The sequence below is a fragment of the Cyanistes caeruleus genome, chromosome 3, assembly GCF_971803275.1.
Source record: "Cyanistes caeruleus chromosome 3, bCyaCae1.hap1.1, whole genome shotgun sequence".
NCBI classification, from domain to species: Eukaryota; Metazoa; Chordata; class Aves; order Passeriformes; family Paridae; genus Cyanistes; species Cyanistes caeruleus.
Window position 1 is genome coordinate 59,200,572 of NC_141703.1, and position 25,136 is coordinate 59,225,707.

General features: G+C 35.7%; 1 protein-coding gene across 2 annotated transcripts in view; it reads right to left on the bottom strand.

The window, feature by feature from the left end:
• VWA8 (von Willebrand factor A domain containing 8) overlaps positions 1-25,136 on the bottom strand; it is a 180,513-nt gene that overhangs the window by 70,187 nt on the left and 85,190 nt on the right. For both annotated transcript variants that reach the window (XM_086881203.1, XM_086881201.1), the window contains exons 22-26: positions 13,364-13,439; positions 12,596-12,731; positions 10,493-10,612; positions 8,381-8,586; positions 345-496 (exon numbers count right to left, since the gene is read on the bottom strand). In XM_086881203.1, coding sequence (XP_086737329.1) covers positions 345-496; positions 8,381-8,586; positions 10,493-10,612; positions 12,596-12,731; positions 13,364-13,439 — 690 coding nt within the window. The remainder of the gene's footprint in view (positions 1-344; positions 497-8,380; positions 8,587-10,492; positions 10,613-12,595; positions 12,732-13,363; positions 13,440-25,136) is intronic.

The window sequence follows — 25,136 nt, forward strand, 5'->3', positions numbered from 1 at the left end:
TAGACTTAGGTGATAAGTAACAAGACAGAGATGTATTGCAATTCAATTAAAAACACAGGAGAAGAAACAAGTATTTCCCTTTATTAAGATATACCTGTTTACCTTACAAACTATTAATATGTACATGGACATTATATATTAAATATTAATAATAAGCAAATTCTTGATCATTAAATAATTTATATTGTTGTAACTTATTTGGAAGATTATAAATTTTAACCAGTGGAGGATTGACTTCCAAGAATTCCGAGTTGTTTTTAAATCAATTAGCAGCGAGATAACATGCTATAAAAAGTGATCATGAGAAACATGTCTTCTTAACATATATTTTATGTTATTCTTACTCCTTTGCCAGCTGTACATTGGTCGGTTTTGCTCCAATAGGTATCCCATATTTGTGTAAAGTGTTGTATAAAATTTCACGCATTTCATTGTTGTAGGAGTCAAAGTCGAATACGTTTCGAACAACACTTGCAAGTCCTTCAGATGGAAATTTCTATAAAGAAACAGACCACCAAACTTCTTTTAGTGATTATCTATTAAGTTACAGCATATCATTATGTACTTCTAAAATGAACAATTGTAACAGTAACTTTGATTGAAAGACAAGTGCTGAAGTAATTTTACTTTTTATTTCCAGGACATCATTTCAAGTCAGAATAAAATTACTGACACTAAACTTGATTTAAACAAAAAAAGCATGTGACAATTATTTCACACTAAACACCATTAGCAGTTTAAAGAATTATTCTCATTATATACATAACACATTACCCATAAAAAGATGGTATAATCATTGGAGAATATAATTAATACTAGCCTGTATTTTTAAAATTTGCTTTCTGTAAATCATGAAGATCCTACACAAAGACACACATTCATATAATTCACCCATACAATTAATTTAAAAATTCTGACTCTTAATGTTGAATATAGAGAAGCAGACAATACACTGCTTAGTTAACAAAAACTATTTTAAGTCATGATGGATTTTAGTAGACATAGAAATTCACTTAAGATTCACAAACTTTTTTTTCTTTTTTTTTAAGAGGAAAATACTAGTTGAAATGTGCTATGCACATTTAAAAACCCTATGTATTTATCAGACTTTCATTAGTACCTTTAACAGAAATGAAACATTTGTTACTGTGCTGGACTGATTATTCTGGATGAGGAATTAAATGGTTGGATGGTTGCATCCAGAGGGTAGTGGTCAATGGCTCAAGGTCCTGATGGAAACGTGTGACAAATGGTCAGTACAGACTGGGGGGGAGGGAGGGTCTGTACTGGGACCAGGACTGCTTATTGTCTTCATCAATGACATAGTGGGATTGAGTGCACTCTCAGAAAATTTGCAGATGATACCAAGCTGACTGATACAGCTAACATGCTTGTGGGATGGAATGCTGTCTGGAGAGACCTGGACAGCTGGAGAAGTGGGGCCACAGGAATTTCATGAGGTTCAGCAAGGCTGGGTGAGAGGTCCTCCACCTGGGTTGGGGTAACCACATGCTACCCAACGTATTAGCACAGGCTGAGAGATGAACAAATTGAGAGCAGCTCTGACACGGGCTGGGAAGTGCTGGAAAGTGAGAAGCTGGACATGACCTGGCAATGTGCACTTGCAGTCCAGAAAGCCAAACGTGTCCTTGGCTGCACTGAAAGCAGTACAGGGCAAGGGAGGGGATTCTGCCGCTCTACTCTGTGCTGCTGGGACCCCACTTACAGTGCTGCATCCAGCTCTGGGGTTCTCAACGTAAGAAAGACCCTCTGGATTGAGTCCGTAGGAGGGCCTCAAAGATGATCAGGGAGCTGGAGCACCTCTCCTGTGAAGACAGGCTGAGTGAGTTACTCAGCCTGGAGAAACCTCTAAGGAGACTTTATAACACCTTCTAGTACCTAAAATGGGTTATAAGAGAGATGGAGAGAGACTGGAAAGGCATGTAGTGATAGGAAAAGGGGGAATAGCTTTAAACAGTAAAAAGACAGATTTATATCAGGTATTAGGAAGAAATTCATTGCTATGAGGGTGGTGAGTCACTGGCTCAGAGAAGTTGTAGATGCCCCATTCCTAAAGTGCTCAAGGACAGGTTGGATGGGTCCACTAGTCTAGTGGAAGTTGTCCCTTCCCACAGCAGCAGGGTTAGAACTAGAAAATCTTTTAGGTGCTTTCCAGCCAAAACTATTCTAGGATTTTGTAAGTTCAAATAAGAGAAATGAAGAACTTTTAATATCACAAAACCACTCAGAAAAAACTGATGTCATTGATTAAGAAAGCAACTAAGGTGGAAGACCCCAAGCTGGAGTAGGTATATGCCAAAAGGAGGCAGTGATCTCTGGCTGTGGGAGGCCCACACTGGAGCAGGTTACTGGCAGGACTTGTGGCCCTATGTGGAGAGAAGCCCATGCTGAAGCAGGTTTGCTGGCAGAATTTATTACCCTGTGGAAGGGCCCCAGGCTGGAGCAGTTCCTGCAGAACTGCAGCCAGTGGAAAAGACTCACAATAGAGAAGCTCATGGAGGACTGTCTCCTATGGGAGGGACCCCATTCTGGAGCAGAGGAAGTCCAGGAGCCTCTCCCCAAGGAGAAAGTGGTGGCAGAGACAATGTGTGAAGAACTGATCGCAGCCCCCCTTCCCCATCCTCTTGTGCTGCTGAAGGGGAGGAGGTAGAGAAAGGCTGGAGTGAAGTTGAACTTGGGAATAAGGGAGGAGTAGGGGAAAGGTGTTTTAAGATGTGTCTTTATTGCTCATCTTCCTACTCTGATTTGATTTGCTATAAATTAAACTAATTTCCTCAAGTCAAGTCTGTTTTGTCTGTGACAGTAATTGGTGAGTGATATCTTCCTGCCCTTATCTTGATCTAAAGACATTTCATTATATTTTCTCTTCACAGCTGAGAAGGGGAGTGACAAAATAGATTTTGTGGGCACCTGGCATCCAGCCAGGGTTAGCCCACTGCAGATGCAAATGGAGCAAACCAAATAAAAAGAATTACAAAAAATAATTACCAATTTGCTGTATATCCTAGAACTTTACTGCCTAACACATTTATCTTTTTTTTGGCAAGAGATGGAAGTGAGAATCTTTCATTTAAAAATGTCTCACTTTTTCTCCACAGGCTTTTCACTAAAATACTAGATCTCTCAGACAGAGACCTAGATGCTTCGATCTCAGTATGGCACATTTACAGTGATGAACATAAACTTGTGAAGAGGTATCTTAGGAAGCTGTGGTCATAATTGTTTTTATCCCCATTAGTGAGCTAGGCTGGTACAGAGAACTTGAAAAACAGACTTAAGTGTCAGAGAAGTTTATAAATGTATTAAAAATACAGATATTTGAATCCTGATTAAAAATTAAATCAGAAGAAAACAGAAGATTTTCAGAAATGTTTTGACCTGTACTCTTAATCAAATATCAGCATTAAGAGTTTAACATTTTCTCAACTTTATAAATATCTGATCTTGGCAATAAAATACCTGTGACACTGTCACTGTGATAGACTAGAATACCACTGCTAAGCTTTTTTTACACAAACCTTTTTTTATCTATGGCATACATGGCACAGAATGTTTTAGTACTAGTGTTGCCATAAAAGCATGTTAAATTATGTTCTGCTTTTTGAACCTAAGAGGGACCTATTAGAAGTTTTACTTCACTACAGCTTAGCAAAATACAAGTTGTTGTGGGATAATATAAAATTATTCTACAGCCTTGTTACAATGTTCAGCTCTCATTGAATGATAACAGATACTAAACCCATTCTCCCATCAGTTAATCTAAGTAAACACTGTATAAACATTTCACATGTAAGGTAAATCGAAAAGTTTGTGACTATGTTTAGTAGTGAAAGTGCTACCTTTTGTATTTTTAATTGCACTTGTGAGTCAAAAGTAAGCATCATTTTCAAACAACATTCATATGATGAATCCTGCATTTTCTCTGTTCTTCTCAGTGCAAAGCATAACCAACACACTGGGACCAAGATATCTAATTCACTCATGAACTACGTTTTCACCTGCCCTACACTAGGTACTGCAGAAACCTTGGTCAAGTACTTCAAATATTATCCAGCTTTCCTTAGAAGTCTCCAAGCATATCCACAGTTTTCTGAATCATTGTGTAACTTCTGACATCAATATGCTTTTCTGCAATGAATTGCCTCAATAGTTCCATGCCTCTTGTGTCAGCAGGACACCATAAAAAAATTTCCTGAGGTATAACAGATGGCTTCTGGGAACACAAGCCACTTGTACAAAGGTCCTCTACTTCAGAAATTAAAAAAAAATCACAACTCTCCTGTTTCAACCAGAACAAATCCAATCCCTCTTTAATATCTGCTTGGACAACTGCTTACTGAAGAAAGGAAATGACAGCTCACTTAAAGGGAAAATGAGAAAAAGACAAGAAAACCCAAAAAAGGTTGAATGTTTGTGGTTTGAACTGAACAAAAAAAAAAATCATTAGGTTTCTATTGATTTTTAAAATGAGATTACAACAGAAAATATTGATTTCTTATCAAGTCTGGTTGTCATTCACTGATTCTTCCCCTTACAAGTAACACTTCTATGTCACAACTTAGATTCTTGGCTATTCCTTAAAATAGTAGGTAACATAGTTCTTTGCCTTCAACAATTTTATATTTTTATTTATATATTGTATGCTTTATTTGATACAGAATTTGAATTTGTGAAAAAGCCATATTTTTATGGATCTAACATTCCATGAGGATATGTATTGCTACAGTTTGTGTAAAATCTATGAGTAAAATAGTAATTTTCTAGTAGAAATCAAGAGTCTTAATTCAAATATGCTATACCCATTGACGTCTACTGTACTACTACCACTGCCCTGAAAAGAAAGTGATAAATTATCTGGTATTCAGTCTGTAATGGGTCCAGACTTTTTGTTTCAGACTTCTACCTTGTGTTCTCATTAATGCTCACTTCCCTATGTATCTTGGTGTCTTCAGATATTCGACTGTTTCCATCCTGCCAGCACCATCTCAAAGGCCCACCCTGCACACTCTAAGACCTCTCTGCCTACCTGCTCATTTCCTTGGGCTCTTGGTTTCCCTTTGCACCCACCCCTGATGCCCTTTTACTGAATGTTGCCAGCTCTCTCTGTGCCCCCTCAGCTGTCCTTCAGCAGGGCCAGAAGCACCATGTCTATGGCTCACCCTGAGTGACAAACATACTAATGGATTAACCAGTACTTGTGTCTTTAGTAGGCACCATCTGCTGCCAAATGAAACAGCTGAATCCTCCCCCTGCAATTTCAACCAGTTCCTCTCTGTCACAAAACCACTGATTTTGATTAAGCCTAATTATCTTTGAAAATTGATAACTGAGATCCATTGTGACTGGCCAAAAGTTAGTTGATAAGTAGTTTTCTTTTGAGATTAGGCTGAACATTAAAAAAAAAAACCCACCAAAAAAACCCAAACAAACAAACAAACCAAAAAACACTATCTTACCACAAAATTAACTCACACTAACTGCTCAAAAACCGTTATACTAGTGCCTACTATTAGGAAGCAATCTCAGATATAAACAAGAAAGATGACTGATAAGAAAAAATCTCAGCTTTCCAAAACTAAAAAAGAGTTAGTAAAAAAAGTATTGCCATTTTATCTAGGTTAATGTGGCTTTCCTGACTAACATCTACCAAGGTCTCATGAAAAACAGCATATTAGAGTGCAAAGAAGCAGCCATAGCATACCCTGGTTACAGGCATCTTATGGTAACCCAACAGAGGAAGGGCAGAGTTTCTGAGCTTACCCATAAGCTACTATTAAGGCTTTTGACATTTGACAGTCTGAGACCTGGAGGTGAGCAAGACAAAAAGGCTCTATCCAGGTCACCTGCCAACTAGAGCTGCAAGACCCAAATTCCTGATACAGTATGTGAGGAGGAAAAGTTGCAGCAATCAAGTTAGGTACCTGCATTAGATAATTCTCCCTATGCCTGCAGTTTTGGGTCTTCAAAATATTTCAAAATATCTTCAGAATTCTGGTGCCTCAAGCATCACCAAAAAAACTTTTCCCTAAGAAAAAGTCAGTATAGAGGCAACCTAGCTCTGAGCACAGTGTCTAAACTACAACTGAATTACTACATGTTCCCTACTTGCATAATCTTTATGGGAGGATAATCTTGTAACTACACTCTCTATGTGTATCCTAAATGCTGAAGAACACAATAAGCCAGAGTCAGAGATTAGCCTAACAACATGCTGATAACATAGCAATCAGTATAGTTTTAACTGACTAGTCCTGATGCTCAGATGTTGTCGGACAGCAGTAATCAAAAGCAATTTCTTCCTCCAAAATATCCAATCTTTTTTTACACAAGCAAAAAAATTCTGAAATTATGTGAAAGAAATCAACACAATAGTACAAAGAGAGCAGGGCTGTGGAACTGCTGTAAGGGAAATTGTTTAACACCATGACTAACTTCCCTCCTTCCTTTCCAAGGACCAGCAATTTTATTGACTCATTTCCCTCCTTCCTCTTTTTTATCTACCTGAAGACCTAGAAGTTTCTTACTTTGGAATAACCATTATGTTTATATTCATTGTTTACATTTGGCTACTCCCAGTTTTTTTATTATTCAGATTGAAAAACAAGTTACAGCAAACAAAATGTTGCATTCTTGCTAGGAGACTGGGATCTTGAAAATAAATGTTAAAAACAAGTCAAAGATGCCTATTGGAGATGTATTTGGATATTTACACTTTGAAAGTGGGGAAAGCTTAGCAGATGGGAAACTTCCCCACTGAACTGCACCCAATGTCCAGGTTGAAGTGACTGTACTAATCTGTTTAAGTGAAAGAGACAGAAGCAGACAGTAAGATCCCTTAAGACAATTAGCAATGCAGCTCTTTCAATCTTCAATTAGATGCTGTTCACACTCAAATAAAACAAGAATTAAGTCTTATATTTCTGCACTGGAAAGGTTCACTTTCACTTCAGGTTACTTGGAGATAGATGATGAAGGAAAGAAGCTAGGAAGGAAGGTAGGAACAGCAGGAAGGTATATAGATGAAAAGGAGTTCATCTAACCAACACCCTAAAAAATTAGCTTCTCAGCAGCATAGCAAATATTCCTCAAGTCTGTAATTTTGAATTTTGAATTTTGAATTCAACTGTGTGTTTAGATATCAGCATGTACATGTTCTATCAGCTTGGTAAACAAATACCTACCAGCTGGTAATGGATCCTAATAGACTGCTTTGCTTATGTGTTTATCTGGATTCCTCAGCCTTTAGATTGGAATCTTTACTCTTCGTACAAAGTTACAGAGCACTATTTTTTCATTGTATTATTGATATCATAGTAGTACCAGTTTGTCTTGAGATCTTCTCACACTCTGAAGACCAGAGAGCACAAAAATCTACCCTCCCCAGAAATCCAGATGAAGGTTTTAAAAGCAGTAATTCCAACCTGTAGGATTGGAATGTCTGTGTGTATGGCTGAATGTGTGTGAATATGTTCACGAACACAAACAAAAAACTATCATGCAACCCTGCTATACTATGCAGCATAAAACATAACAGCAGAAGGTCAAAATTTGTGAGGAATTATATTTTAATTGTATTAATTACATTAATTTCCACTATTTTTTTAAAATATAGGATGCAATAATTCAAGAAACAGTCTATAAATTAACAAATTACCAACTTTAGGATTATAAATGGAACAAAATAAAGGCACTGCTATTTCAAATGATTTTATATTTCAAATATTTCAGGCAAAAAAATCTTTCAATTTATAAAGATAGAAGTCAGACTTTACTGTAATTCTTAAAAACCAGATCATCATTAAATCAGAACTCACAGTTTTACAGTTAAATGTGTGTAGGAAGTAATTGTGAATCCTACATATTCCCTTGGTGAATTCTATCCATCTAGCATTTTCCTTAGAAGAAATCGACTATGGATGTATTATTGTTATGCAGCAGGAACTAGTTTTTTCACAGGAAAGGAGTGAATCCACAAAATTTATAGCAAAATAATATGAGCAGTTGCACTGTCCTGGAAGCAGTATATCTTAAATAAGGAATTTTATAATGAGGGCCAGTATGAACATTGCACACTGTATTCACAGTATGTGATTTTTGTTCTCACACAGTAGAAAAACATGCTTACAGGTCTTTTTCTATCTATAAATAAACATGCAGAAAAATTATTTGCCCATGTACATCTGTGATCCTTACCCTCTGACTATCTGAACATCTGAATATTATGCTTCTTTCAAAATGTAAAATGTTTCATAAGAATTAAATAAAAATGCACAAACAATAATGGCATCTTTTTTCTAAAAGGCATTAAAACATTAGTATTGATGAACTCAAGATTTTAATCGAATCTGATATACTGTACCTGTAAATGTTTTACAATGTTCACAACTTCTCTAGTTGAATAGGGGTAGTTAATAATTCCTTGGTCAGCTAAGCTCCTGAGCTCTCCAAAAGCAGCTACCAGTTTCTGCAGAATTGCCTCTGGAACATTGGGACCATACTGTTTAAGCATGGCCAGCTCTGACTGTGGTTTGGGATTATCGACAGCATGACAACTAAAAATGTCCCCTACAAAAAACAAACAAGAAAATAAACAAACAAAGTTAGGTTATTTATAAAGAAGTATCATCACAACAGCCCCTTTAAGTTTAATACTGCACCTTTAATAAAAATTATGAGACCCAAAAATACTGAGTGCCAAGTTGTTAAAACTGTGAAAAATGGGAAGTACAAACTATGAAGAACATCAAGGTTTCTGAAAACACACAGATCTCTCTTGTCATTTTAATGAAGCTGATATCCTAAGGGAGAAATTGCCTTCAAGAAGAAACACAAGTCAAATGAATGCTGGAAAAAATAAGAGAAAAAAGATTTTAAGAAAACCTAACTGGTTGAATGGAACCTGTTTGTGAACCCCTTCAAAACACAATAGAATGCAGGAAAATCTTGAAATGCAGGAAAGCCCTAAAGCAAACCCAATTAAAACGTCTAGAGAAAATACTGAATTTATCTTTTCTCCCTGCCTGTCTTGGAAGTATGGTAAGAAATCTGACATGATATTCTTTCCATAGATGGGCATTATATTGATCCCAATCATATAACCTAAAAATCAATTTTATTCATAAAAATTCTCTAAAAAGTTGTACAAAACTTTAAAGAAGAATTATCAGATACTGCAGAAAAAGAACTTGAATTAAAAGCAGAAGAGACCCTAAGCTGGAAAGACAGTATCCATAAAGAACCCCAAAATCCCAACCACACCTCTGCCAGGTGGATCAAAAGCAGTAACACTGGTATGATTTGCTTTACTTAAAAGGTCCATGTAACGGAGGAAAATAGGCTATGAAAAAGAAATATATTACAACTAATTCTCTTGGGGCAACATAGCTTGGTGAAACTCAGAGCCAGTGAGTTTCAGACAGAGAATGTCCATTCAGTGGGAACCTCACCTGAAAAACAAAGACCTACTAGGTAATACGAAATTGGGTTTGCACCTGCTTTTTTGAGTATGTTATTTCTTGCAGAATAATCATTATGGCCAAAGTTAACAGGCAAAACCACATAAATTAGGTTCCTGCATATAAATGGCTAAGTTAACTTAGATAATACAGTCAGTGGAGTCTGGAGGGTATTCAGTTCACAGCCATCATGTAACAGCAATGCCACAACCTTGCCAGAGCCCACTTAGACTAACACTCAACTATATGGGCCAATGGATGCTTCACCACTTGCTCTTATGCAACTCAATTTCTTGCTTTTGCTGTGAGATGAAGCTCCAGGGAATCTTTGCTGGCACAGAATTTCTGGGACCTACCAGGAGCTTTCCAAAATAAGGCTTCTGTTGATATGAAAATAATTGATGTGGAATTTGGACAGCCTTACCTAACACTGATATGAATTCAGTATCTTGTCAAATATATGTATTTTACTACGACTATCATACATGGCTATATGCATGGAGAACCAAATGAGGATTAAGAAGCAGGTAACTTTCACAGTGCTAGCAGCAAAAAATACAGTAGCCTTTACTGCTGAAATGAAATGAAAGCTACCATCTCTTGTACCAAACAGGACAGCACCCGAACTGTGGCTTGTTTGATATGGGGAAAAAACCAATAGTGAGCAGTTGAGAGAGATGTCAGGTGTCAAGCTTAAGTTAATTTGTTTGCTGTATTTGTATACTCTATACACTCATTAACAAAGATTTCCCATAACCTTCTGTCTGCAATGTCCATCCAGATCCCACAAAACAAAATAGTTTTAACACAGATGATCACATACACCTTTTCCCTTCAGGGCAAGTTCGGGCACTTTTATTAAGATATGTAAATTTACATGATTGTCTTAGTGTCTTACGTGAAACAAAGTATCAATATGCATAAGGGCCCCTTCTCCTCATGAAATCTAATTAATAAAGACAGATATTCTATTAGTGAAGTCTATTAAAGATCATAAAGTAATATGAATCACTTACCTAATGTGCCAAAAAAGTCATTACCCAGGAAAGGAAATCCAGGCCTATTTGCCAGAACTATCATTCTAAAATCAGGATGAATAACTATTACATTTTCTCTCCCATCTACATGAGCATGATCTAGAAAAGAAATAAAATGTATTACTTGCCTCTTTAAGCTTTGCATTACTCAACAAAGAAACATAATTAGATTAGGTGAAGAGTTCTCAGAATTATAAGAAAAAATCTTCTAATTTAAGTAAATTCTTAGAATTAGAAGAACAATTAGGAAAACAAAAGGCTCAATAGCTTCTTACATGTCATTCAACTGAGTTTTCTAGGTTTCATTTCAAAGTTGCATGATTTGTTTCACAAAAATCTAACCAAAGTGTTTAATTGAAAAAACATAAAAACGCATCCACCATTCTTGGGGTGCAGACTAACTGTCCCCTTTATATTTAATTTCTTTAAAATGGTGAAGCCAATGGTGAATAAAATTTGATTTTATATAGGTCTGATATTATTTGGTCTGGGAAGAAAGGACTGAAATTCCTCCTGGTTACTACAAAAATTTGTGAGAAGCCAGAGATGCATTCTTTAACACATGTGAAGATTCTAGTTCTCCAAAACTACTCAGTCTGACCCCATTCAGAACCTTGTTCCTCTTCAGCATTATTCCAGTGGTACATGGTGTTTTGGAATCCTGCCTCTAAAAAATCTGGCTAGGAAAATATTTTAGAATAAGCCCACCTAGAATTTATAATTGTCCTGGGGTGACTTTATGATACTGGTATCCCAAATAGTCTGGTTTATGTTATATATTAAGTTCTTCACCTTTAAGACTGGCTTTGAGAGCATGAGAGGGGGAAGAAGAAGCCACAGTTTGTGTTAAGGAAAAACATCACTCCCACATATCCCGCTCCTGGACTGTGGTGTCTGCAGCACGGACAGACAGCAGGACAGAGCTTCTCTCTGGCTTTTAGTTAGTTTTAGCTAGCTGAGGCAGAAGAGTTCCCTGGACCTTTATTTTTTTTCCCCCTCCTTTTTTTCTCTTGGATTTGTGCAAGCCTGCTCTGGACTGAACACCCAGCCAAACCCCGGGAGCTCACGCCTGTGGCCCACCACGGCCTGGGCCGCGGCACTTTCCAGCGCCAGAGGGACTGATAAGAACCTGAGCGAGCCGAGCTACACCACATGAAAAGGACTTTTCTTCCTAGACTTGCCATGCCATTGAACAGTGAGAGGTTTTATTATTTAATAATATTCAATTACTGTTAAATAAACAGCTTTTTCCACTTCTCTCCAAGAATTTTTATTTATTTATTTATTTATTTATTTTTCCCCAGACCAGTTGGTGGGGAGGGGGAATTTCCCTGGGGAAATTCCAATTTGGAGTTTTCCTCCCTAATTTGCCCTAAACTAGGACAATAATGGCAAGCAAAATTCAGGTGTGCCATGTGAGTGTTGAATGATTGCTACACTCAATCATTATTCCCAATATTGTTAAAATGAAGCTAATTGCATGAAGTATGGTGTCTAGTATCATCAAGATACACCATCAAATATGGTCTTTATTTGAAAAATAATGAAAAATATTTATTTCCTGAAATGCAGATGAACTAAATTCTACCAAATTACAGATACTCTCATCCTGCAGGATATATTTAAATAATGAAGTAAGCATATCATCAAGTAAGCATATGCAATACTTGATTAGATAAAACTCTTAGCAATTTGACCCTAGATATACTCATCTTCATTCTAGACCTGATCCAATGATTCCCCAACTGTCTAGATGGGCATAAACAAGATCATACTTTTATCAACTAGACCTTTGTTTCTTATGGTGAATGAGAAGCAGAGATGTCAAGTTACACTTTGCTGAGTTCCGTTCTTTTTTTAATTCTTCAGCAAAATCCACAAGAATGCTAATTTAAGTAAACCTTTGTGGCTACTGCAAAAGGAGTAAAGAAAATGACTAATTTCTTTAATTGTTAACTTTTTAGCAACAAACAATTTATCCATTTGGACTGTTTTGTGTCACTACTGAGCAATGTAATTGCTGAAAACCAGCAACATGTCACATTTTACTGTAAACAATAAAAATGCTTTCGCTCTACTTACTGGCAACAATTCGTCTTCCGTCTGACAAAACCATTTCCCCACTTTCTACTAAAGTTTTTAATATACAGGTAACATTTGTTGGTGCTTTGTCAGCTTCATCAATTACCAAAATATGTCCGAACTTCACTGCTTTTACCTAGAAGAGAAAGGAATCATAACATCACCACCAGCCAAATCCCTACAAGGAGCTGTGTTACGGATTTCTGAGTGAGCGGCAGTGACACCTCACTGGCACTGAGACAAGAAAGGGACTCAGAACAGGGATAAGCTACGACCAAATCCCAAGCGAAGGAAGAGGAGGCAGGTGAGACAATAAAGTTTCCACTTCTCCTGGACAGGTGTGCTAGGGAGGGAAATGAGGAGACTGACTATGAAGGACTTGGAGTGCAGACAGAGAAGTGCAAAGCCAGTTTGCATCTAGACTGTCAACATGTATCTGAAAGAACTGAAGGATGGCTGCAACAGCTGTTTGGACCAAACTTAGCATGTAGGTGTAAGGTGCTATAAAGGAGAAGGAGGCAAATACCACTCTACCAGTTAGAATGTGTCAGATTAACACTAAATTATTTTCCATAGTCATTTTGTGTGTGGGGACTCCCAAGATTATCATCTTATTCACATTTGGCACAGCAAATGTGACAAATGTGACCAAATAAAAATTAATAAAATGTTGGTTACTATGCTCACTCAATGTGCCATGAAAAATCAAATTACTAACATTTAAAATCAAACACATTCCAAATATAAAATCCAAATGCTACTACTGACCAGTGGTGAATCTTCATATATAATAAGACCATCCTTTACAGAAGGTTGTAGAGTAAGGCTTTGTACAGTGGTATCCCTGAAATGTGGAAAAGCAGATGGTATTAATTAAAAATATGCAGAAATTTTAGTTACAATAAAATGTAAAATGAATAAATGAAAAACTGAATAGTCTCTTTTTCTAAGAAGAAAAAATATCTTATTTTTAGAATATTTGAATAACTGGCAACAACAGTATGCCAGCTTAGTGGTCAAGTGTGAGTATCCCTGCCTCTGCCAGACTTTCACAGTAGTTCTCCATTTCTCATAAACCCTGAAAACAAAACCGCTGAGAAGAGGATCAGTATTTTTTGTATGCAGACATATTATTGATGTTACTATTTCTAGTTAAGTATGCTGAAACTGTCATTTATGTGACAAACAGGAATTTCTACCATTTTAGCTGTTCTTCTCCATATATCATCATGCAAAAAACATATAAACAAACAAATCCAACAAATAATAATGTGCAATTCTTAAATTATTTTTAGTTCTGGCTTGACAGTATCATGAACAGTATAAGCTCTTATACAGGACACAGGCTTTAGAAGCAGGATTTCTTTTTGAAATTTTATTTGTTTGAATTGCTCAATTATCTTTACTAAAAATTTAAAATAATGCTAATTACAATCTTTAATGAGAATATTCCTTAATCTACACTATTTTCATCTATTTTAATCATCTTGGAATGTACAGATAAATATAAACCAGTTGAAATTCAGAAAGGTGAAGCAACAGATATCACCATAATGGATTCATCTACAAAAATTATGTCCATAACCTAAGGAAAGCCTCTGCTGATTGTACAAAATACTTGCCCTGACCTTTGTCAAGATTTGTATAATCAATCCCATTTATTTTGGGGGTCAGAGGGACCAAAGAGCTAGAGAATAATCCAGAGGTGGGTCATGACAGAAGGTTCCCATGACATCCACGCTTTCATAGGCAACAGGAAATTCAGTCTTAGGGCATGTTGGTTTTGCCATCCCTTTCCAGCTGTATTTCAAAATTTGGATTAGTCTGTGCCAAAAGAAAGATGGATTGAGCACAAAAGGACAAAACCCATCAGGAGAACCTCTCCTAACACTGCTTGAGATCCACATATTGGTCCATTGGTAAGGTTGGTAACCTTTGCACTGTATGTAACATTTGATGCGACAAAAATCTCTTACCTTTCACAGCCGTGTTGTTTAACAAAACTGTTTGCTTAAGCCTAGCTGACTCACTCTTCCAAATACCCACTTAGTTCTATCTTTAATTTTGCAACACCTTGTAAAAACCAACAATTCTGATAAGCTCCATGGGTACAGGAAATCAAACAGTGCTGTTTGCACCACACTATTAAGTGGCCAGCTTCCAATTACAGTTTTAAACTGAGAGCATAACTTGCACATTTCCTTTATTTGAAACTGCTGTCAGCAGGATTTCTGTCCCTAATAACTAATAATTTCTTGTTTAGCTTTAAGCCCACAATTTATTTATCCTATAGTTTCCATGCATAGGAATAAAGCAGAGGGCAGAGAGACTTCTAATGTTTATCTACTTGATCTAAACCCAGTCCAGAAGGGGAAAGGTTACAAAGATAGGACCACCTTCATTTCATTTAATGCCATCAAATGTCTGTCAAGTCCCAAATAGTTATATTAACACTGTATTCACTTGCAACATACAATTTTTTTAAATCTCTAAAATAAGCAGTAGCACTAATCTATTATCTTAGAAATCCTACCATGGACACAAAAACAAAGCTTCTCCTGTCATCCTGCGTGTCTAACCAATTTATACACTGGGTAGAGAAATCAATAACGGATCCAAAAATAACAACAAACCAATGATTTTTGTTTCTTGAAGACACATTATTTAGGGACTAAAGTCTCAGATTGTATGTATCAGCCTACCTCCACTATCAGTTAACATTTCTGGTTCAAGCCTATACAGCTGAAGATGCAGAAGAATTTTAAAATGTGTAAACTAAATATATACTCTATACTCATATATTCTGTACTAGCCTATATGAAGGTCACAGTCAAAGGTACTAATTAGTCAGAAATAACTCATGGAAAAATGTTCTGTGCAATTAATACAAGGTAAAAAGGGGAAGAATTTGTTACATTTGAACTGTGATGTCTTTAAGGTAATAGAAAGGTGAGAAAATGAGAGGACCAAGGAAGCATAGGCCAAGAATAATGTAAAGGAAGATGAATTACAGGATGCTTTGCAGATCATAAATTTGCACTTAGGAGCTAATGCATGAAAAACAATAAAGTGAACAGAACACATCCGGAAATAAAGGTATCTAGTGATGCTGTGGATGCTCACAGGTGATGACACCAGAAAAAACAAAAATGTCACATGGTGTCTAACTGTAACACGAAACAGTACTTTACTTTTGCTGAGTGATTTAATCCTCTGGCTCTGCAGAAATTACTTATAACCCTCTAATACGGAATACTAAATTGTACTCAGTATTCCATAATAATCAGCAGCCCACACAAATCCTTAGGATGATCTCATTCTTTGGAGAAGACAGAATTGACATATTTTTGGGGAAAATAAATACTACAAGAGGTAACTGTTCATTCAAATGCTATTACAAAAGTAGCATAATCAGAAAAAATACAGAAGGTATCAAACTAAAATAAAAATTTGACATCCTTAATCTGTCTTCTAATTTTTTTTCTTATTTTATTTTTCTTCTGCTTTGTTGATAATTGGCCTTAATATTTAAGGAAATATATTGGCAGATTTGCAATGTATTACAGAAATTAAATGTAAGTCAAATATTAATTCCATTGGCTTGATAACTTAAGTGAATGTGAAACTCCTGTATTTGCTTAGACTATTACATTCAGACATGTATATAAGAATGATTTTAAAAGGGTTATTACAGATTAATGTTATTTTCCTTTCAGAATCATATGCTATACACTTATATATCATTAATTTCTGTTCTTCAGAACCCTACCATGACCCAAACAAAGTAAAGAATGGCTAAAAATAAACTATCTCCTCAGGGATTTTTCTTAAATTTCCACTTTGTAATGAACTATGTAAATGTAAAGGCACTGAAATATATTAAGATAAAAATACACTAAGTCTGAAATATTTTTGAACAACACAGTAAGCAGTATTTCCTAAATGTAAAATATGTCTGGCACTTAAAATTGCCACCGGAAAGGAACTAAAAACTCCAATTCACTTTCACTTAGAAATAATAGTGCCTTTATATTAACTAACAGGGTCTAACAAAGACATGAATACCAGATCCTCCCAATTTCATAACATTTAGCACCCCAGATGAAAATAGGTCTGACACAAAGAAGGAAGAATGTGGGAACGTAGAAGTGAGTGAGAAAAACTGCCTGATATACTGTCATCTTAACTGAACTGATTTTGTCTTCACCTGATTGTAAAAGAAAAATATGAAAAGCTCACTAATGTCTTTCCTAAGAATGTACTTTTAGTTTTATCAAGGAAGCCATTCTCACAAGTGCTCAATTTAAAAAGAAAAAAAAAGGAAAAAAAAAAAAGGAAGAAAAAAAAGAAAAATATTTACTACTGAAATACAGCAACTCCTCTGACAGGACCACTCAATTCATAGTAGGAGTTCTGAGAATTATTCTCATGTTTGTTATTAGTTCATATCACTGTCTTTTATTTATTTTTTGCTACTGCTGCATTACTTACCCTAAAGGCAGCTATTTCTGAGGTCTGCAGACTGACTCAAACATACTACTGTGACAGTTTCTGTTTCACTGACAGCAGTGCCTTCCTTCTGGGGAACTATGAACTGTGCCAGGAGAAATTTCCATCAACCTCAAAGAGTTAGATGTTATCCTCTAGTTTAACAAAAGGTGTTCCAACACTTTAATTTAAGATTTGAATCCCCAGGAAGGCTTATGCCCAAATACAGAACACAGTGTCAGGGCCCCAGCTAACATCACAAACACTCACATTCCCTGGAATTACTCCATCTTGACAAGTGCAGAAGAATGCAGCCCTGACTTCTATATGTACTTACACTGAGGCTAAAAGGGTAAGAGATTGTTTGTGCAAGGCAGCCTTGTATTTTAGGGATCCTTGCTCATGGTAATGTGGTTACATAAACCAAGCTCAGGTTTGGCTGCCTTCTGATTCAGCACACAAAACTTTTTGGTAGTTGAAAGGAAAAATCAGAGATGCAGAATATATATTCTAGAAATTCTTCTTCACTACTGTGAAGCATCTATTATCTAAATACCTATGTACAAAGATACGTATTTCTTCTCAATTACATGTCACTCAAACATGAATATAGCCATCTGCTGTGACCTAATTTTAAAGAGTATTTGAAAAATAATTAGTCCAAAGGCCATTTGAAGCTGTTAATTGGTCAGTTAATCCATTCATGGATTATCCTGATGAAGAGCAGGCAAATCCCAACACAAAGAATCAATCTGCATGATTTTGACATTTACAAATTAATTTCTTTAGCCAACCCATCACAGAGGCATTGCATTACATGATCTGACTGCTATGTTTAGAAAATTCTGAAATATCTGAACAGGCAACCAGATGTCTCATTGCCCTGTTAAAAATGACCCTGTAAAGGCTTTTTGACTTATCTGCATGCACTGATAATTAAATCCACCTCTTTTTTTTTTTTTTTTTCCCCTGCTAGGCTGCTACAGCTACTCAGCAGGACATAGGTTTGTTTAAAATGCAAGAAATTATTTTGACTATAAAGGCACTGATTACTCAGTATGACTGCAGGTGGCAGAAGAAAGGTCAAAGGGAATTATGTTTAATTCATGTTATATGCTTAAATCTTAAGTTACACAATTACTTGTATGTGATCCATCTGCCAAAACAAGATGCAAAATTCACTCACCCTAATTGTAAAATCCATAAATGGAGAAACATGACACCCTGCAGCTTCCCTTTTGCTTGTAAGAATACATTTAACTGAGTAAACAGTGAGAAACTCTTTCTTCAGCTTTGGAGGAAAATGAAAAAACAGTCTTCTAACCTGAGCTATTTCTCTATAACAGCCATGCAGCAGGATATTAAAGCTCAATTCAACTCCTACAAAAAAGACAAATGAAGTAGCTTTCTAACACCTGGAATCTGACAATAGCAGAGCTAGTCAGCCAGCTTATGAAAAGCTAACATTGGAAACAGGGACCATCGGCTGGCATGAAATCTTGGAAGCTTTGCATTGCAACTCTGTATTGGCTGAAAATGCATTTAAGAAAACAGGGAAAAAACAAGTAAAAAACCATGAAGACACCTATTATACAGTCAATGCACTCAGTGCTTCACAACATAAATCTTCATGATAAAAATGTGTCATCTTATTAGTTATTTCCACACATGAGCTATATAAATAATAAAGAACACACTATATGAAGTACAATATTAAAAGAAAATAATCTAAACATTCATGAATCCTGAGGAAAAATTACCTAGACTTTTGTTGTTTGGCTGCCAACAAACAAAAACACAACACCTCCACCCACCCCTCAGCCTTTGTTGTGTTCAACTGAAATAAACCAGTGCAGTTATAGAACACTTCAACAGCCCACTATGAAGACAGCTTTTCTGTATTGTTCATTTTTAAAAACAGACCTGCAGAGCTATATCACCTCTGCAGATAGCAGAGAGAACTTTTCTGTATTCATTTTTAAAAACAGACCTGCAGAGCTATATCAGCATTTAACTTATTTAATGTAGTCTCATATTCTTTCAAGAGATAATAATCAAATGCAATTCTGAGAACAGTTACACTATAATTCTACTATCCACCTGTGTCTTGGGAAAAGCTGTTTCTTCTGAAACAACTTTTTAAATTAGAATTTAAAAAATCTGAAGTCAATAAAGCTGAAAGGGTAGTTTTAAATTATCCCAATAGGAGAAACAGATAATTAGATTTTATACTGATTACATGCAGTGAAAAAGAGGGAAAGAAAATTAAGATCTAAAGATTAATGCACAGCTTGTAGTAAGTATTACTTGTAGGGACACCACAAGCTCATTTTCCTACCCCAAATTCCCCATTAATTTGATTGTTAAAGATCACAGCAAAATTACATTTGTTTTGAAAAGGATAACATATGCAAACTCAGGTAAGTTTTGGAAAAAAAGATCATCAGATTACTGTAATTTATTAGGGAACTAGAAAAGGCACAACACAAAATACAGTAGATTTTTAAAATGAACCCTGTATCACACTTTCCAATCATCAGTCACTAGAATAAATATAGTAACTCTGACAGGAAGATGTGATATCAAATGCAAGATGTGATAAGCAAATTCTTTGAAAGGAAATGTATTGGGGCATATAGAACAAGATAGTGTAATATCTTGAAAGAGAATAGTAAGATCATCAGATACAAAATAGAATTTCAATAGCGGTTAGTATTCCATTGACAAACATCACATTTACAACAAAGATAAATTGCTGTAGCTTGTATGTAAATGCTTAGAAAAATAAGTTATCTCAACTTGTAAGAAAAAGATATCACATGGAGAACTAAGAATTAACATGCCTAATTTAGGGGTAAAACCTGTTTTATCAAAAGCTTAAGAAAACTTCCTACATTCTCTATTTTCATGAAAAGCCATCACATCGTATTTACAAGCTATTCTATATTTCTTAATCCATAGAGAACAAGCCTCATACACTAAAAAACATTCCCTCTTTTTGTCATATGACTCTGTGAAGATTCATATTATTTTTTTCACAATAAACTAATTTCCTAGAAGATTATTTTCTTGATACACAGGAGAACAATGGAACGGAACTAATAATTTCACATCTTCTTCAGATTCACTGACGTTTTGAGCAGCAGAAAATCCATTCATAGCCATCACTAAATTATTGATGTAGATTACACTGCAGTCTACACATCAAAAGCTTCTATTTCTATAAGTGATGGTGATGTTCTTACGCAGATCCAAAAACATTAGAGCTGAAGTTGACTAGCTTTACTTTTCATGACTTCAGTGGCCACATCTGTAGAAGCTCAGAGGAGGGATCCAATTCTCCCACTAGCTAAGAGTAACCAAGTTCCCATCACAACAGAAAAGGAACAGTACTCTTTATTTCTGATCATTTCCAATTGTATAGAGGAATGTCTGTGATAGACAGTCTGCAGAGGAGATTGTGGGCTCCAAATTTTTCTTTTGCTACGGCTAACCTGTTGCTGACACAGCATGAAGTTGGAAACATATCTGGGAAACTTCTACTTAACAACAACTCATTATTTACATGCATATCATAACAAAAAATAAATTGTCTAGAAGTTATAAAATTTAATCTCATTAACACACTGTGTTCTGAAAACAATGTTGAGTCTGAAACCATTTCTTAATTCTCATAACTTTAACTACTGTTCCTACTTACACATTTGAGCATCAGTTAAGGACTGTGCAAATGGTCTCCCCCATGCAACAACCACTCCTGGATTATATAATTTTATGCAAACTCATTCTAACTTTTTTTTTTTTTAAGACTATAATATTACTACAACATACCTAGAACAAGAGCTAGCTGGGGTCATCCAGCTGCTACCTTTCATAAATTGCTAAATCCCAGAATCAGAGTGGTTGAGGTTGGAAGGCACCTTTAGATGTTGTCTAGTCCAACCCCCCTGCTAAAGAGGGCCACTTAGAGCCAAGTACTCAACAGTATGCAAGACAGTGTCTAGCATTCAGATTTTGAATATCTCAAAAAATTAAGGAGCACAATGTACACCAAACTTTAAAGAATAGGTTCTGACATGAAAAAATTAACTTCATGCCTTCCTGAACTTAACAAACATGTTTCTTAGAACACAGACGTTCTGCAGTTGAGTTTTTGTAAAGGCACTACCAAGACAGAGAGGTTTTTGTTTGCTGTCAGAATAATTAAGAGTACAACTCATGATGGCAGATGATAATTTCAGAGATTTCATGTTACCAGTATCTCTTTTTGACTATGTGACCTAAAGCAAATCCAACACCAGCAGAACAGAGGTGACAGCTTTCACAGGTCTTGAGGTGACACTGTTCTCCCCAGTATTTTTCCAGTTGCCTAAATTAGTATATCAGAATAAACTACACATATTTATTTTTTATTCTTTTGTATTAAGCGTAGCAGTGTATTTTGATGAAAGCTAAGATCAGATAACAAAATTTGACTCCAAAAACGTGATGAGTATGTATTAATCCACATGCCTATGCATTTAGCACCTCATTTACACCACCAGAAACTGCCATAAAAAATGGTGTCACTAGTTTACATCCTCCTAGTCAGGACCTAGGACTTTAGGAAACTTTCTATCAGAAGTCTCTCCACAGTCCCCAAAACAAAACAAAACAAAACAAAACAAAACAAAACAGAACAAAACAAACAAAACCAAAAAATCCTTCAAAAATCCCCAAACTGGAACAATAAATCAGGCTTGCACTGAAAACAAAAGAATAAATGCAGTCATTCTGTATATATAGTCATCACAAAAATAGTAACTGCAAGGAGGAGAAATTATTCTAATTGAAATATAAAAAAATGCTTGAGAGTATGATTTAATTCCAAATAGATTCAAACTTAAATGTTTAAATGACAGATAAAGAACATCTTACCCCAGCAAAACCATTCTTTGTGTGAAATTAGTAATTTGATGGTAAGAGAAGTAAAATTAGTCTTTTTTTTCTTTGATCATATCAAAAGAGACAACTATTTAAAGTTCATGATACTTTCTTCTGACATTTTTATGTAGGAGAGATGGGAGCTTACAGTTTTATACTTATCTATTGCTCTCATCAGTGCTAAGAAGGATTTTACAGTCTTAACAGGGCATGTGTTCTTGCCTGAATCTTCTCTAAAGTTCTACTTTTTTTTTTCTTCTTTCTGTCGAACCTTCTTGGTTTTAGAGACTTTCTAATTCAAAGTAAGATATTATTACAAGGGAATGAAAAAAAGCAAGATATAATTAAACATAAATATACAATAAAGAATAATAAAGCAAGATATCCTCATGAGGGGAAGCAGAGGAGCATGCACTGATCTCTTCTCTGTGGTGACCAGTGACAGGATCCCAGGGAATGGCCTGAAGTTGTGTTGGGGATGTTTAGCTTGGATATTAGAAAAAGGTTCTTCACCCAAAGGGAGGCTGGGCACTGGAACAGCTTCCCCAGGGAACTGGTCACAGTGTGTCTGAGTTCAAGAAGCATTTGGACAATGTTCTCAGGTATATGGTGTGACTCTTGGTCCTGTGCAGGGCCAGCAGCTGGACTTTGATGATCCTAGCTCTTCCCTTCCAACACAGCACATTCTGTGATTCTATGATTATTAGCGTCCATGAAAATTATTTACATGATTTAATGAAATACCAATTTAGTTTAAATCAAATTTCAGATTTATATTTTTTTGTAGAACCACTGGAAAATTCTTTCTACGTCACTCACAGGAGAGATAGCAAAAGCAGTAACAGAAAGGTTCAAAAAATAATGAGTCTTTCCAGGGTTCACTAATTTAGGAGCAACACAAATACTTGACTCTCACATTAGCTTGGAGAACATAAAATTTTCTTACAGACAGTTTTTTAGTTACTGGCTGTAAAAGCAGTACATGTTTAATTTCTATAAAGAACTCTTAAAAGTTCTTTAATATTGGACAAGGTAAAGCTGCTGTTTATTCTGTAACATGTAGCCGGTGTCCTGGGTGAATAAAATGGAGACAACCATACCAGGAAGATAAACAAAATTTTGGATTTCTCTGCTAAAACTTACTCATCTAGGAAAGGAGTGACAGAGAAATCCTGGCAGATGAAAGTTCTTTCTTAACACAGAAAAGCAGCAAAATACTTCAAAAGTGCAGTCTAAGGAAGAAGCTGTGTTAAGCCTGTGCCCTATTACTTGTTTCCATAACCCCACAACTAATGCAATGAGAGAGCTAGTCAACTCCTGATCAGCTGCTAATATTAAGAAGTATGCAAGAGAAAGCAGCCAACTTTTTGAATAATTCATAAGCACACGTTTTTCTTAATTTCTTGGATTCATTATTGAATCTAGTTGCAGCTTCCTTCCATTAAGATTTTCTGCTTTATGGCACCAAAATTATTTATAAGACTTAAAAATTTCAAGACTAACACTTTTCAATGAAATGCTGCATGAAAAGTTAAGAGAAAGGATTTATAACCTCCATAAGCAATCAAAACCTTTAGGTCAGGCTGACCCTTCCCATGTGAATCAGTTGTAGAGCAAGTAAATACAGACATCAGAAAGGAAGTTTAAGGAAAAACATACTCCTTTTTCTGTCTTTTATCTTCTCTCATCCTCTTGAAGTACAAGACATAAAATGTGAGATTATTGCCTCTGAGGTAAGTACTCAGTGTTTGAATGTCATTGTTGTCATTCATAGAGTTAGATCAGCAGAACTCCTTACACTCTTTCATCAAGACAATAAAAAAACCCCAAACCAACAAAAAAACACACTCCAACAAATTTGTCAAGATCAGTAATTCAGGTATACAAGCACCATTAAAATCATTATATTTAGAAATACTTTCCTTGGCATGCTTAAAGTTAGTTCCAGTAGCTAGCTAGGAAACCTGAAGAAACACACAGGACTATCAAAGATGAAGTGCACATTCTAGAATATTTTATAATAAAGTATGCCATAAGCTACTGACTGAATCTCCCCCACAAAGTATGAAAAAGCTTACTAGGAAACTGTTTGGGTTTTTTGCAAACTTGCTCTTACTTTGCTTTGAATCCAGAAGAGTGTACTAACAATACTGTAATCCTTGTTTAAATACCCTGTAAAGTATAACCAAAATATTATATAGACTGAGTTCTTCACACAGCATTCCAAAATGCTATCCAGAAAAGAGAAAATTCTGATTTTTCTATATTCATTAATTATTTTTGTAAAACTGCATAGGACTGCACACCATTTTCTGCTTCATTTTCTACTTCAACCTATCTCTAAACCCTTGCAATCATAAGCAGTACCTTATAGAGACTACAGAACACTGTATTAGCAAGACAATAAATGCATCACTTCCTAGTGATGTCTCAACTAGCATGCTACAACATTCTACAGTCACATGAAAACCCCAAACATGATGCTTATACAATGTTTTCCTGAGCTATATGAATTCATATGAAAGCACTGTTCTGCTTCATCACATCTCACTGAAGAACACTCAAAAGAACAGAAATACTGTAGTACTTTGTGACATAATTGGGATTTGCAAAAGTCAGAGTATTTTATCCAGAAAAAGTGGCTGTTCCAGCCAGGAAAGTTAATGCAAAGCTGAAAGTAGGAGGTCACAAAAGCAGTATTTCATATAGAAGTGATGGAAGTCTAGAATAGTATAGAAGTATAGAATAGTATAAATGAAAACAGCAGCAGAAAAGTAATGAGATAGAGCTATCCAAATATCAGGAATACAAGTACAGGACATTTGAAGACAAAAACCTGGGTGAGAAAGTGGAGAGAAAGTGTTACAGAGACTGTGTTGTTAATAGCAAAATAGCAAAGGTTGACATTTTTATTGGCACTATTTAATAAACAGTGATTATGGAAAGAGACAGGGTGATGAAGCTTGGAAGTTGAAAACAAAGAGAGAAGGATTAGGAATAAAGCTGAAATGGGATTCAGTTCAATTGAAAATGAGTCTTCTAGACATATTTATTCTTTATTTCCATTTATTAGTTTCAAGTTCATGTCATAAAAATCAGGCAGATAATTTCCTATTATTTCAGCTTTTGA